General features: G+C 34.1%; 1 protein-coding gene across 3 annotated transcripts in view; it reads right to left on the reverse strand.

Moving 5' to 3' along the window:
• Positions 1-15,284, reverse strand: part of LOC145733478 (uncharacterized) — a 242,926-nt gene that overhangs the window by 57,069 nt on the left and 170,573 nt on the right. For all 3 annotated transcript variants that reach the window (XM_081986324.1, XM_081986323.1, XM_081986325.1), the window contains 4 exons: positions 14,928-15,076; positions 8,886-8,950; positions 8,454-8,597; positions 3,703-3,859 (listed from right to left, as the gene is read on the reverse strand). In XM_081986324.1, coding sequence (XP_081842450.1) covers positions 3,703-3,859; positions 8,454-8,597; positions 8,886-8,950; positions 14,928-15,076 — 515 coding nt within the window. The remainder of the gene's footprint in view (positions 1-3,702; positions 3,860-8,453; positions 8,598-8,885; positions 8,951-14,927; positions 15,077-15,284) is intronic.

Genomic DNA, 15,284 nt, shown 5'->3' on the forward strand with positions numbered 1-15,284 from the left:
GATTTTACAGGCGATTTTGTTCATGACTGTCCTTTCAATCTGTGTTTATGGCAGTTTATACTTCGACACCGCTTTTCTGCCTGACTGTACCAAATTTTTTAGTATATTTTTGGGCTGTTGGATAGGAAATTTGATGAGGATTCCAAAAATGTGCTTAAAGTAATCATTTTCTCATTCCAAGTGGGTTTTACAGGCAATTTTGTCACTGACTGTCCGTTCAATCTGTGTTTCTGACAGTTCAATCTTTGACACAACTTTTCTCGCCGACTGTACCAAATCTTGTAAGTGCTTTTTTAGGTTATTGGATAGGAAATTTAATGAAGATTCCAAAAATGGACTTAAAACAGTCATTTTCTCATTCCAAGTGGGTTTTACAGGCGATTTTGTCCCTGGCTGTCCTTTCAATATGTGTTTCTGGCAGTTGGATTTTTGGCAACGCTTTTCTGCCTGACAGTATCAAATCTTTAAGTGCTTTATTAGGCTGTTGGATAGGAAATTTAATGAGGATTCCAAAAATGTGCTTTAAACAGTCATTTTCTCACTCCAAAAGGGGTTTACAGACGATTTTGTCCCTGACTGTCCTTTCAATCTCTGTTTATGGAAGTTTAAACTTTGACACCGCTTTTCTGCCTGACTGTACCAAATCTTGTAAGTGCTTTTTTAGGTTATTGGATAGGAAATTTAATGAAGATTCCAAAAATGTACTTAAAACAGTCATTTTCTCATTCCAAGTGGGTTTTACTGGCAATTTTGTTCCTGATTGTGTTTCTGCCAGTTCAAACTTTGGCAGCACTTTTCTGCCTGACTACTAAATCTTGCAGTGCTTTTTTAGGTTATTGGATAGGAAATTTAATGAGGATTCCAAAACTGTGCTTAAAATAGTCATTTTCTCACTCCAAATTGATTTTACAGGCGATTTTGTTCCTGACTGTCCTTTCAATCTGTGTTTATGGCAGTTTATACTTTGACACCGCTTTTCTGCCTGACTGTACCAAATTTTTTAGTATATTTTTGGGCTGTTGGATAGAAAATTTGATGAGGATTTCAAAAATGTGCTTAAAATAGTCATTTTCTCATTCCAAGTGGGTTTTACAGGCAATTTTGTCACTGACTGTCCGTTCAATCTGTGTTTCTGACAGTTCAATCTTTGACACAACTTTTCTCGCCGACTGTACCAAATCTTGTAAGTGCTTTTTTAGGTTATTGGATAGGAAATTTAATGAAGATTCCAAAAATGTACTTAAAACAGTCATTTTCTCATTCCAAGTGGGTTTTACAGGCAATTTTGAGACTGTCTGTCCTTTCAATCTGTGTTTATGGCAGTTTATAATTTGACACCGCTTTTCTCCTTGACTGTACCAAATTTTGTAGTATATTTTTAGGTTATTGGATAGGAAATTTAATGAAGATTCCAAAAATGTGCTTAAAACAGTCAATTTCTCATTCCAAGTGGGTTTTACAGACGATTTTGTGTCTGTCTGTCCTTTCAAACTGTATTTATTGCAGTTTATACTTTGACACCGCTTTTCTGCCTGACTACTAAATCTTGCAGTGCTTTATTCGGTTGTTGGATGCGAAATTTCATGAGGATTCCAAAAGTGTGCTTAAAATAGTCCTTTTCTCACCTCAAATGGGTTTTACAGGCCATTTTGTTCCTGACGGTCTTTTCAATCTGTGTTTCTGACAGTTCAATCTTTGACACCGCATTTCTGCCTGACTGTACCAAATATTGTAGTATATTTTTAGGTTATTGCATAGGAAAATAAATGGAAGATTCCAAAAATGTGCTTAAAACAGTCATTTTCTCATTCCAAGTGGGTTTTACAGACGATTTTGTGACTGTCTGTCCTTTCAATTTGTGTTTAGGACAATTCAATCTCTGACACCGCTTTTCTGCCTGACTGTTTTGACTGACCTGACCAAATTTTGTTAGTGCTTTTTAGGTTATTGGATAGTAAATTTAATGAGAATTCCAAAAATGTGCTTAAAATAGTCATTTTCTCATTCCAAGTGGGTTTTACAGGCGATTTTGTTACTGTCTGTCCTTTCAATCTGTGTTTATGGCAGTTTAAACTTTGACACAACTTTTCTCGCTGACCGTACCAAATTTTGTAAATGCTTTTTTCGGCTGTTGGATAGTAAATTTGATGAGGATTCCAAAAATGTGCTTAAAATAGTCATTTTCTCATTCCAAGTGGATTTTACAGGCGATTTTGTCCCTGACTGTCCTTTCAATCTGTGTTTCTGATAGTTCAATCTTTGACACCGCTTTTCTGCCTGACTGTACCTAAATCTGGCAAGTGCTTCAAAGTTAAAGATGCTATTTTCCTGGTCACATGACCATGAGTTTTTGACAAGTTTTAATTTCACGTTTCAGTGTTGTCGGCTGCACACAATGTAAGTTTTCCAACGGTTTAAATGTAATTTACAGACACCTTAAAGTTAAAAATGACAGTTTCCTGGTCACGTGACTCTTGAACATAAGCTTCAACTTACCGTTACAGTGTTGCCATCCGCGAATTGAAATTGTCACGATCACGTGACGTGTTTTTACAATTTTAGCTGCTTAAATGTAATTTACAGACTTTTCAAGGTTAAAGGTGACATTTTCCGAGTCACATGACTGTTATTGACAGGTGTCAATTTAACTTTACGGTGTTGACAGCTGCAAATTAAAATTGTCACGATCACGTGACGTGTTTTAACAATAGGTCGATGCTATAACAACTGTCAAATTTGACAGATTTTCCTAAAAGGTTTTAGACAATATAATTTGTGAAGACTCACACCAATGACGTCCGCTCTTTTCAGGCCCTCTAGCGGTCAAACGGTAAAAGCTACAACTTTTTGTAATGACACTTTCTGAAAGCTTAAACTCCAGGCTTCAAATTAGTTTCTGTGACATTTTGACGTATCTGTCAAAATAACCGAGTTATGGATGATTTTTCAAAATTATGTCAAAACATATATTCAACGCCCTCTGGCGGTCAAACTGTAAAAATTAAAATTCTGAAGACAAATTCATAAAACTCTACTACATTGCTGCTATAACAACTGTCAAATTTGACAGATTTTCATAAAACGTTTTAGACAATATAATTTGTGAAGATTCACACCAATGACGTCCGCTCTTTTCAGGCCCTCTAGCGGTCAAACGGTAAAATCTACAACTTTTTGTAATGACACTTTCTGAAAGCTTAAACTCCAGGCTTCAAATTAGTTTCTGTGACATTTTGACGTATCTGTCAAAATAACCGAGTTATGGATGATTTTTCAAAATTATGTCAAAACATATATTCAACGCCCTCTGGCGGTCAAACTGTAAAAATTAAAATTCTGAAGACAAATTCATAAAACTCTACTACATTGCTGCTATGACAACTGTCAAATTTGACAGATTTTCATAAAACGTTTTAGACAATATAATTTGTGAAGATTCACACCAATGACGTCCGCTCTTTCAGGCCCTCTAGCGGTCAAACGGTAAAAGCTACAACTTTTTGTAATGACACTTTCTGAAAGCTTAAACTCCAGGCTACAAATTAGTTTCTGTGACGTTTTGACGTATCTGTCAAAGTAACCGAGTTAGAGGCGATTGAACTAAACTGGTACTTTGATTCTTAAAACACTCACAAAATAGGCATGTTTACACGAAAAAATCACTACAAAAAAGCACTTTTGTAATATATATCTGAAACTTACCAGAGTAATCGGTTATTATGTCTTTCCAGTCATCCTCCAATTTGAATAATGCCTCAATTGCTTCTTCGCATTGGCCCTGATAATAATCGGAATTTTGAGGGAGGCCATGCTTGGAATATCGGTCCAATTGTTCTATCAAAGCTTCGTACTTTGCGTCCTGAAAACACCATAAAAAGCATTAATTTCCTTACATACCAGGCAATGTTAGTATTTGAAAAGTCTAACAAATAGCCCTCAATTTTTTGGAATAAAAAAAATCGAGGCGTTTTTGAGATATTCACGTTTTTAGGTCAAAAACAATTTTCCTTTCAAACGAATTTTCTCCGTTGTAGAAAGTTTTTCTGACATTTTTAAGCACATTTTTGGAATCTTTATTAAATTTCTTATCCAATAACCTAAAAAAACACTTAAAAATTTGGTACAGTCAGAGTAGAAAGCACTGTCAAAATTTGAACTGCAAAAATAACGGTTTAAAAGACAGTCTGCGACAAAATCGCGCGTTAAACCCACTTGTAGTGAATGAATCACCTTTTTAAGCACATTTTTGGAATCCTCATTAAATTTCCTATACAGTAACATAAAAAACAGTAAAATAGTGAGTACAGTCAGAGAGAAAAGTGCTGTCAAACGTTGAACTGCAAAAGTGATGATATAAAGTACAGTTTGCGACAAAATTGGCTGTAAAGCCCACTTGTAGCTACCGGATCACATTTTTAAGCACATTTTTGGAAAACTCATTCAATTTTCTATCCAATAACCTATAAAATGCTACAAAATTCGGTACAGTCAGGGAAGAAAGCACTGTCAAAATTTAAACTGCAAAAATAACGGTTTACAGGACAGTCTGAGACAAAATCGCACGTCAAACCCACTTGTAGTGACTGAATCACCTTTTTAAGCACATTTTTGGAAAACCCATTCAATTTTCTATCCAATAACCTATAAAATGCTACAAAATTCGGTACAGTCAGGGAAGAAAGCACTGTCAAAATTTAAACTGCAAATATAACGGTTTACAGGACAGTCTGAGACAAAATCGCGCGTCAAACCCACTTGTAGTGACTGAATCACCTTTTTAAGCACATTTTTGGAAAACTCATTCAATTTTCTGTCCAGTAACTTATAAAATGCTACAAAATTCGGTACAGTCAGCGAAGAAAGCACTGTCAAAATTTAAACTGCAAAAATAACCGTTTACAGGACAGTCTGCGACAAAATCACACGTAAAACCCACTTGTAGTGACTGAATCACGTTTTTAAGCACATTTTTGGAATCCTCATTCAATTTTCTATCCAATAACCTATAAAATGCTACAAAATTCGGTACAGTCAGGGAAGAAAGCACTGTCAAAATTTAAACTGCAAAAATAACGGTTTGCAGGACAGTCTGAGACAAAATCGCGCGTCAAACCCACTTGAAGTGACTGAATCACCTTTTTAAGCACATTTTTGGAATCCTCATTCAATTTTCTATCCAATAACCTATAAAATGCGCCAAAATTCGGTACAGTCAGGGAAGAAAGCACTGTCAAAATTTAAACTGCAAAAATAACGGTTTACAGGATAGTCTGCGACAAAATCACACGTAAAACCCACTTGTAGTGACTGAATCACGTTTTTAAGCACATTTTTGGAATCCTCATTAAATTTCCTAGTCAATAACGTAAAAAACAGTAAAATAGTGAGTACAGTCAGAGAGAAAAGTTCTGTCAAACGTTGAACTGCAAAAGTGACGGTTTAAAAGGCAGTCCGAGACAAAATCGTTTAGAAAATCCACTTTTTAGCCGTTTTTTATCTTAATTCTAGTGGTGTGTTCCAAAATTACCTTGGTAACTTCTAGTGTACAGGATGAATCAAAAGAGTGAAGGTATTTACAGTTTGGTCACCCTGTATGCAGTTTCAGAGGGAATTGGTCAGTTTAAAGTACAGATTCTGTTTTCTTGGAATTTTTTACGCAATTTTGATCTTTTGGACTTTTCCCGTATCTCTACCGTTAGGAGATATTTCACAAAATCCATTTTGGGGACCAAAAACTCCATTTTCTTGGGAAAATACCTCAAAACTTTTACTGTTTCTAGTTCGGTTGTTTTTTGAGGTACAGCAACTGTAAACCACTCAGAAAATTCCGCTTTTTCTCTTCTTTACAGTGGAGTGCTCCAAAATTACCTTGCTGGCTTTTGGTGTACAGGGTGTGTCAAAGAAAGTAAAGGTTAGTTTGCTCACTCTGTATAGAGTTTCAGAAGGAATTTGTAAGTTTAAAGACCAGATTCAGTTTCCTTGGCCTTTTTTACGCAATTTTCATCTTTTGGACTTTTCCCGTATCTCTACTAGGTTAGGAGATATTTCACAAAATACATTTTGGGGACCAAAACCTCCATTTTCTAGAGAAAGTGCCTCAAAACTGTGACTATTTGTAGCTCGGTTGTTTTTTGAGGCACAGCAACGGTAAACCACTCAAAAAATTCCGTTTTTTTCCCTTCTTTACAGTGGTACGTCCCAAAATTGCCTTGCTGCTGGTTCTTGGTGTACAGGGTGAGTCAAAGAAAGTAAAGTTTAGTTTTGTTACTCTGTATAAAAAACCCAACAAAAATGTTCAACAGGAAAGTTATAGATATTAAAAAATAGTTATTTATGTAACAAGTGCAACAAGTACATCTTTTATGCACGCTAGTGAAAGTTGTTATACTAGATCGAACGTCGAGTTTAACAAAAGTAAGTTTAAGTAAGTGAAAGGATAGTCAAGGACAAAATCGGCTGTAAAACCCACTTGGAGTGAGAAAATGTCTGTTTTAAGCACATTTTTGGAATCCTCATTAAATTTTCTATCCAATGACATAAGAAACACCATAAAATTTGGTACACTCGAGACGAAAAGCGGTGTCAGAGTTTAAACTGCTGAAAAGACAGTCAGGGACAAAATCGGCTGTAAAACCCACTTGGAGTGAGAAAATGACTGTTTTAAACACAGTTTTGGAATTCTTATTAAATTTTCTATCCAATGACATAAGAAACACCACAAAATTTGGTACACTCAGGAATAAAAGCGGTGTCAGACTTTAAACTGCCGGAAACACAGTTTAAAAAGACAGTCAGGGAGAAAATGAAGTGCAAAATCCACTTGGAGTGAGAAAATGACTGTTTTAAGCACATTTTTCGAATTCCCATCAAATTTTCTATACAATGACATAGAAAACACCACAAAATTTGGTACACTCAGGAAGAAAAGCGGTGTCAGAGTTTAAACTGCTGGAAACACAGTTTGAAAAACAGTCAGGGAGAAAATCGGCTGTAAAATCCACTTGGAGTGAGAAATTGACTGTTTTAAGCACATTTTTGGAATCCTCATTAAATGTCCTATCCAATGACATAATAAACACTACAAAATTTAGTACAGTCAGGGAGAAAAGCGGTGTCAAAATTTGAAGTGTCGGAAACACAGTTTCAAATAGGACAGTCAGGGACAAAATCGGCTGTAAAACCCACTTGGAGTGAGAAAATGACTGTTTTAAACACATTTTGGAAATCCTCATTAAATTTTCTATCCAATGACATAAGAAACACCATAAAATTTGGTACACTCAAGAAGAAAAGCGGTGTCAGAGTTTAAACTGCTGGAAACACAGTTTGAAAAGACAGTCAGGGACAAAATCGGCTGTAAAACCCACTTGGAGTGAGAAAATGACTGTTTTAAACACATTTTGGAAATCCTCATTAAATTTTCTATCCAATGACATAAGAAACACCACAAAATTTGGTACACTCAGGAATAAAAGCGGTGTCAGACTTTAAACTGCCGGAAACACAGTTTAAAAAGACAGACAGGGAGAAAATGAAGTGCAAAACCCACTTGGAGTGAGAAAATGTCTGTTTTAAGCACATTTTTGGAATCCTCATTAAATTTTCTATCCAATGACATAAGAAACACCATAAAATTTGGTACACTCGAGAAGAAAAGCGGTGTCAGAGTTTAAACTGCTGAAAAGACAGTCAGGGACAAAATCGGCTGTAAAACCCACTTGGAGTGAGAAAATGACTGTTTTAAACACAGTTTTGGAATCCTCATTAAATTTTCTATCCAATGACATAAGAAACACCACAAAATTTGGTACACTCAGGAATAAAAGCGGTGTCAGACTTTAAACTGCCGGAAACACAGTTTAAAAAGACAGTCAGGGAGAAAATGAAGTGCAAAACCCACTTGGAGTGAGAAAATGACTGTTTTAAACACATTTTGGGAATCCTCATTAAATTTTCTATCCAATGACATAAGAAACACCACAAAATTTGGTACACTCAGGAATAAAAGCGGTGTCAGACTTTAAACTGCCGGAAACACAGTTTAAAAAGACAGTCAGGGAGAAAATGAAGTGCAAAACCCACTTGGAGTGAGAAAATGACTGTTTTAAACACATTTTGGGAATCCTCATTAAATTTCCTATCCAATAACCTGAAAAAACACTCCAAAATTTAGTACATTCAGGGAGAAAAGCGGTGTCAAAATTTGAAGTGTCAGAAACACAGTTTCAAATAGAACAGTCAGGGACAAAATCGGCTGTAAAACCCACTTGGAGTGAGAAGTTGTGTTTTAAGCACATTTTTGGAATCCTCATTAAATTTCCTATTTAATAACCCAAAAAAAACACCACAAAACTTAATAGTGTAAAAAAGAGGACCATTTTGCACTAAAAATCATTAAAAAAAGTGTACTTTTTTGCACGATTTCCTAAAAACCTTTTTTCTTTAGCACTCACCCTACTGTTTCCAAAAAATGCAGTTAATCTCTGTTTGATCTGTTTCTTGCTCTGGTCGGTTTCATGGAGCGATAATGTTGAACTCACCACAGCTTGTTCTTCTGTACTCGAGCTGAAAAAGCTACTGTTCCTCGGTCTGTAACTCTGAAAAATCACAAAAGTCACAAAACTTTGATTTGTATTAAAAATGAGAAACTAAACAAACCAAAACTCCCTTTAACTTCCATATTTGGGTAAGGAAATTTATGAAAATTTTACAGAATATTCTAGACACTTTAAGCTATATTATGTAAAAAAATGAAGCTTCTAACTTAAAAACTGAATTTGTGGTAAATTTTCAAAATTTCAGTTCTGCTGTATATTGTTTGGTAGATTCCAGGTTTGTCTTACCAAATATTTGGTAATTAAGAGGTCTAGAAGAAGAATACTTACACCTGATTGCTTTCGCGAATGATTGCTTTGGAATGATCCATGTTTTTTATTGCAGATATCTTTTCCTGAAAAAAAAAAATAATTTACTTCAATCTAAAAAAATTCTCAAAAAAAATTAAATTTAATAACATTTTCCTGAATTTTGACATTTGTCACATTTAGCTGTCAATTTTAGTCAATTTTTAACCATGACAATCATCAAAATCTCCACCAGAAAGGTGTAAAACCTGAAAACTGTCAAATTCAATCCCATGGAGGTACAAAACCACAAAACATACTTGAAAAGTAACGAAATCAGTTTGGCTTTGGTTGAATTGATTTTATACCTTCATTAGTGCATTTTTGACATTTGTCACATTTAGCTGTCAATTTCTGACTTAATATTAGCCTATTTTTATATATGACAACCGTCAAAATCCCCTCCATAAAGCTGTAAAACCACAAAACTGTCTTAAAATCCAGTAAGAACTGTGTATCAAGTATCAAACCTATTTTATAGTTTTATGAGTGGAATTTTGACAGTTATGACACTTGGCTGTCAGTTATAGATCAATACAACTGTCTTTTGTTCTGTTCTAAACCTGAAAACTGTCAAATTCAATCCCATGGAGGTACAAAACCACAAAACTGTCTTAAAATCCAGTAAAAACTGTGTATCAAGTATCAAAGCTATTTTATAGCTTTATGAGTGAAATTTTGACATTTATGACACTTGGCTGTGAGTTATAGATCAGTACAGCTGTCTTTTGTTCAGTTCTAAACTTAAAACTGTCAAATTCAATCCCATGGAGGTACAAAACCACAAAACTGTCTTAAAATCCAGTAACAACTGTGTATCAAGTATCAAACCTATTTTATAGCTTTATGAGTGAAATTTTGACAGTTATGACACTTGGCTGTGAGTTATAAATCAGTACAGCTGTCTTTTGTTCAGTTCTAAACTTGAAAACTGTCAAATTCAATACCATGGAGGTACAAAACCACAAAACTGTCTTAAAATCCAGTAACAACTGTGTATCAAGTATCAAACCTATTTTATAGCTTTATGAGTGAAATTTTGACAGTTATGACACTTGGCTGTGAGTTATAAATCAGTACAGCTGTCTTTTGTTCAGTTCTAAACCTGAAAACTGTCAAATTCAATACCATGGAGGTACAAAACCACAAAATGTCTTAAAATCCAGTAAAAACTGTGTATCATGTATCAAAGCTATTTTATAGCTTTATGAGTGAAATTTTGACAGTTATGACACTTGGCTGTGAGTTATAGAACAGTACAGCTGTCTTTTCTTCAGTTCTAAACCTGAAAACTGTCAAATTCAATACCATGGAGGTACAAAAGCACAAAACTGTCTTAAAATCCAGTAAAAACTGTGTATCAAGTATCAAAGTTATTTTATAGCTTTATGAGTGAAATTTTGACAGTTATGACACTTGGCCGTTAGTTATAGATCAATACAACTGTCTTTTGTTCAGTTCTAAACCTGAAAACTGTCAAATTCAATACCATGGAGGTACAAAACCACAAAACTGTCTTAAAATCCAGTAAAAACTGTGTATCAAGTATCAAAGCTATTTTATAGCTTTATGAGTGAAATTTTGACAGTTATGACACTTGGCTGTGAGTTATAGATCAATACAACTGTCTTTTGTTCAGTTCTAAACTTAAAACTGTCAAATTCAATCCCATGGAGGTACAAAACCACAAAACTGTCTTAAAATCCAGTAACAACTGTGTATCAAGTATCAAAGCTATTATATAGCTTTATGAGTGAAATTTTGACAGTTATGACACTTGGCCGTTAGTTATAGATCAATACAACTGTCTTTTGTTCAGTTCTAAACCTGAAAACTGTCAAATTCAATACCATGGAGGTACAAAACCACAAAACTGTCTTAAAATCCAGTAAAAACTGTGTATCAAGTATCAAAGCTATTTTATAGCTTTATGAGTGAAATTTTGACAGTTATGACACTTGGCTGTCAGTTATACATCAATTCAACTGTCTTTTGTTCTGTTCTAAACCTGGAAACTGACAAATTCAATCCCATGGAGGTACAAAACCACAAAATGTCTTAAAATCCAGTAAAAACTGTGTATCAAGTATCAAACCTATTTTATAGTTTTATGAGTGGAATTTTGACAGTTATGACACTTGGCTGTCAGTTATACATCAATTCAACTGTCTTTTGTTCTGTTCTAAACCTGGAAACTGACAAATTCAATCCCATGGAGGTACAAAACCACAAAATGTCTTAAAATCCAGTAAAAACTGTGTATCAAGTATCAAAGCTATTTTATAGCTTTATGAGTGAAATTTTGACAGTTATGACACTTGGCTGTGAGTTGTAGATCAGCACAGCTGTCTTTTGTTCAGTTCTAAACATGAAAACTGTCAAATTCAATACCATGGAGGTACAAAACCACAAAACTGTCTTAAAATCCAGTAAAAACTGTGTATCAAGTATCAAAGCTATTTTATAGCTTTATGAGTGAAATTTTGACAGTTATGACACTTGGCTGTGAGTTATAAATCAGTACAGCTGTCTTTTGTTCAGTTCTAAACCTGAAAACTGTCAAATTCAATACCATGGAGGTACAAAACCACAAAATGTCTTAAAATCCAGTAAAAACTGTGTATCATGTATCAAAGCTATTTTATAGCTTTATGAGTGAAATTTTGACAGTTATGACACTTGGCTGTGAGTTATAGAACAGTACAGCTGTCTTTTCTTCAGTTCTAAACCTGAAAACTGTCAAATTCAATACCATGGAGGTACAAAAGCACAAAACTGTCTTAAAATCCAGTAAAAACTGTGTATCAAGTATCAAAGTTATTTTATAGCTTTATGAGTGAAATTTTGACAGTTATGACACTTGGCCGTTAGTTATAGATCAATACAACTGTCTTTTGTTCAGTTCTAAACCTGAAAACTGTCAAATTCAATACCATGGAGGTACAAAACCACAAAACTGTCTTAAAATCCAGTAAAAACTGTGTATCAAGTATCAAAGCTATTTTATAGCTTTATGAGTGAAATTTTGACAGTTATGACACTTGGCTGTGAGTTATAGATCAATACAACTGTCTTTTGTTCAGTTCTAAACTTAAAACTGTCAAATTCAATCCCATGGAGGTACAAAACCACAAAACTGTCTTAAAATCCAGTAACAACTGTGTATCAAGTATCAAAGCTATTATATAGCTTTATGAGTGAAATTTTGACAGTTATGACACTTGGCCGTTAGTTATAGATCAATACAACTGTCTTTTGTTCAGTTCTAAACCTGAAAACTGTCAAATTCAATACCATGGAGGTACAAAACCACAAAACTGTCTTAAAATCCAGTAAAAACTGTGTATCAAGTATCAAAGCTATTTTATAGCTTTATGAGTGAAATTTTGACAGTTATGACACTTGGCTGTCAGTTATACATCAATTCAACTGTCTTTTGTTCTGTTCTAAACCTGGAAACTGACAAATTCAATCCCATGGAGGTACAAAACCACAAAATGTCTTAAAATCCAGTAAAAACTGTGTATCAAGTATCAAACCTATTTTATAGTTTTATGAGTGGAATTTTGACAGTTATGACACTTGGCTGTCAGTTATACATCAATTCAACTGTCTTTTGTTCTGTTCTAAACCTGGAAACTGACAAATTCAATCCCATGGAGGTACAAAACCACAAAATGTCTTAAAATCCAGTAAAAACTGTGTATCAAGTATCAAAGCTATTTTATAGCTTTATGAGTGAAATTTTGACAGTTATGACACTTGGCTGTGAGTTGTAGATCAGCACAGCTGTCTTTTGTTCAGTTCTAAACATGAAAACTGTCAAATTCAATACCATGGAGGTACAAAACCACAAAACTGTCTTAAAATCCAGTAAAAACTGTGTATCAAGTATCAAAGCTATTTTATAGCTTTATGAGTGAAATTTTGACAGTTATGACACTTGGCTGTGAGTTATAGATCAGTACAGCTGTCTTTTGTTCAGTTCTAAACATGAAAACTTTCAAATTCAATACCATGGAGGTACAAAACCACAAAACTGTCTTAAAATCCAGTAACAACTGTGTATCAAGTATCAAACCTATTTTATAGCTTTATGAGTGAAATTTTGACAGTTATGACACTTGGCTGTCAGTTATAGATCAATACAACTGTCTTTTGTTCAGTTCTAAACCTGAAAACTGTCAAATTCAATACCATGGAGGTACAAAACCACAAAACTGTCTTAAAATCCAGTAACAACTGTGTATCAAGTATCAAACCTATTTTATTGCTTTATGAGTGGAATTTTGACAGTTATGACACTTGGCTGTGAGTTATAAATCAGTACAGCTGTCTTTTGTTCAGTTCTAAACCTGAAAACTGTCAAATTCAATACCATGGAGGTACAAAACCACAAAATGTCTTAAAATCCAGTAAAAACTGTGTATCATGTATCAAAGCTATTTTATAGCTTTATGAGTGAAATTTTGACAGTTATGACACTTGGCTGTGAGTTATAGAACAGTACAGCTGTCTTTTCTTCAGTTCTAAACCTGAAAACTGTCAAATTCAATACCATGGAGGTACAAAAGCACAAAACTGTCTTAAAATCCAGTAAAAACTGTGTATCAAGTATCAAAGTTATTTTATAGCTTTATGAGTGAAATTTTGACAGTTATGACACTTGGCTGTGAGTTATAGATCAATACAACTGTCTTTTGTTCAGTTCTAAACTTAAAACTGTCAAATTCAATCCCATGGAGGTACAAAACCACAAAACTGTCTTAAAATCCAGTAACAACTGTGTATCAAGTATCAAACCTATTTTATAGTTTTATGAGTGGAATTTTGACAGTTATGACACTTGGCTGTCAGTTATAGATCAATACAACTGTCTTTTGTTCAGTTCTAAACCTGAAAACTGTCAAATTCAATACCATGGAGGTACAAAACCACAAAACTGTCTTAAAATCCAGTAAAAACTGTGTATCAAGTATCAAAGCTATTTTATAGCTTTATGAGTGAAATTTTGACAGTTATGACACTTGGCTGTGAGTTATAAATCAGTACAGCTGTCTTTTGTTCAGTTCTAAACCTGAAAACTGTCAAATTCAATACCATGGAGGTACAAAACCACAAAATGTCTTAAAATCCAGTAAAAACTGTGTATCATGTATCAAAGCTATTTTATAGCTTTATGAGTGAAATTTTGACAGTTATGACACTTGGCTGTGAGTTATAGAACAGTACAGCTGTCTTTTCTTCAGTTCTAAACCTGAAAACTGTCAAATTCAATACCATGGAGGTACAAAAGCACAAAACTGTCTTAAAATCCAGTAAAAACTGTGTATCAAGTATCAAAGTTATTTTATAGCTTTATGAGTGAAATTTTGACAGTTATGACACTTGGCTGTGAGTTATAGATCAATACAACTGTCTTTTGTTCAGTTCTAAACTTAAAACTGTCAAATTCAATCCCATGGAGGTACAAAACCACAAAACTGTCTTAAAATCCAGTAACAACTGTGTATCAAGTATCAAAGCTATTATATAGCTTTATGAGTGAAATTTTGACAGTTATGACACTTGGCCGTTAGTTATAGATCAATACAACTGTCTTTTGTTCAGTTCTAAACCTGAAAACTGTCAAATTCAATACCATGGAGGTACAAAACCACAAAACTGTCTTAAAATCCAGTAAAAACTGTGTATCAAGTATCAAAGCTATTTTATAGCTTTATGAGTGAAATTTTGACAGTTATGACACTTGGCTGTCAGTTACAGATCAATACAACTGTCTTTTGTTCAGTTCTAAACCTGAAAACTGTCAAATTCAATCCCATGGAGGTATATCTTCGTGAGCAATAGCTATCATTACATGTTCATTGAATAATATACTATTATGACACGAGAAACTTAATAAAACCCAAAACTAGTGAATAATATGCTAATTATCAAACAGTCGTAGATAAAAATATGCTTTTTTCCCCCTGTTAGTCAGAATATAAATATTATCAAATACCAAGAGAACAAAATACTTGCCAGTGATTCTAACATGTCTCCCAACCAAACTGGCCGTATCCTGAGTAAACGAAATAAATGATTCCGAATTATTTTCTTTGTCCTGTAGTCTGGCATCGCAAATTGATAAATCGATGTTCCGTAGCTCGCATAGTTTCCCCAGGGAATCACTGAAACAAGGAACATACTTATTATTAATAGAAACAAATATGAGTGCTGACATTTGACTTATTAGTCGAAACAAACAATAACAAAGTTTAAAATTTGACATCGATTTTCTCCCTGACTGTACAAAATCACAAAGTAGTTTTTTATGTCATTAGATAGAAAATTTAATGAGGATTCCAAAAATGTACTTAAAAACATGATTCGGTCACT

This window comes from Ips typographus, linkage group LG9 (assembly GCF_016097725.1).
Source record: "Ips typographus isolate SLU linkage group LG9, UJ_Ityp_2.0, whole genome shotgun sequence".
In the NCBI taxonomy this organism is placed as follows: domain Eukaryota; kingdom Metazoa; phylum Arthropoda; class Insecta; order Coleoptera; family Curculionidae; genus Ips; species Ips typographus.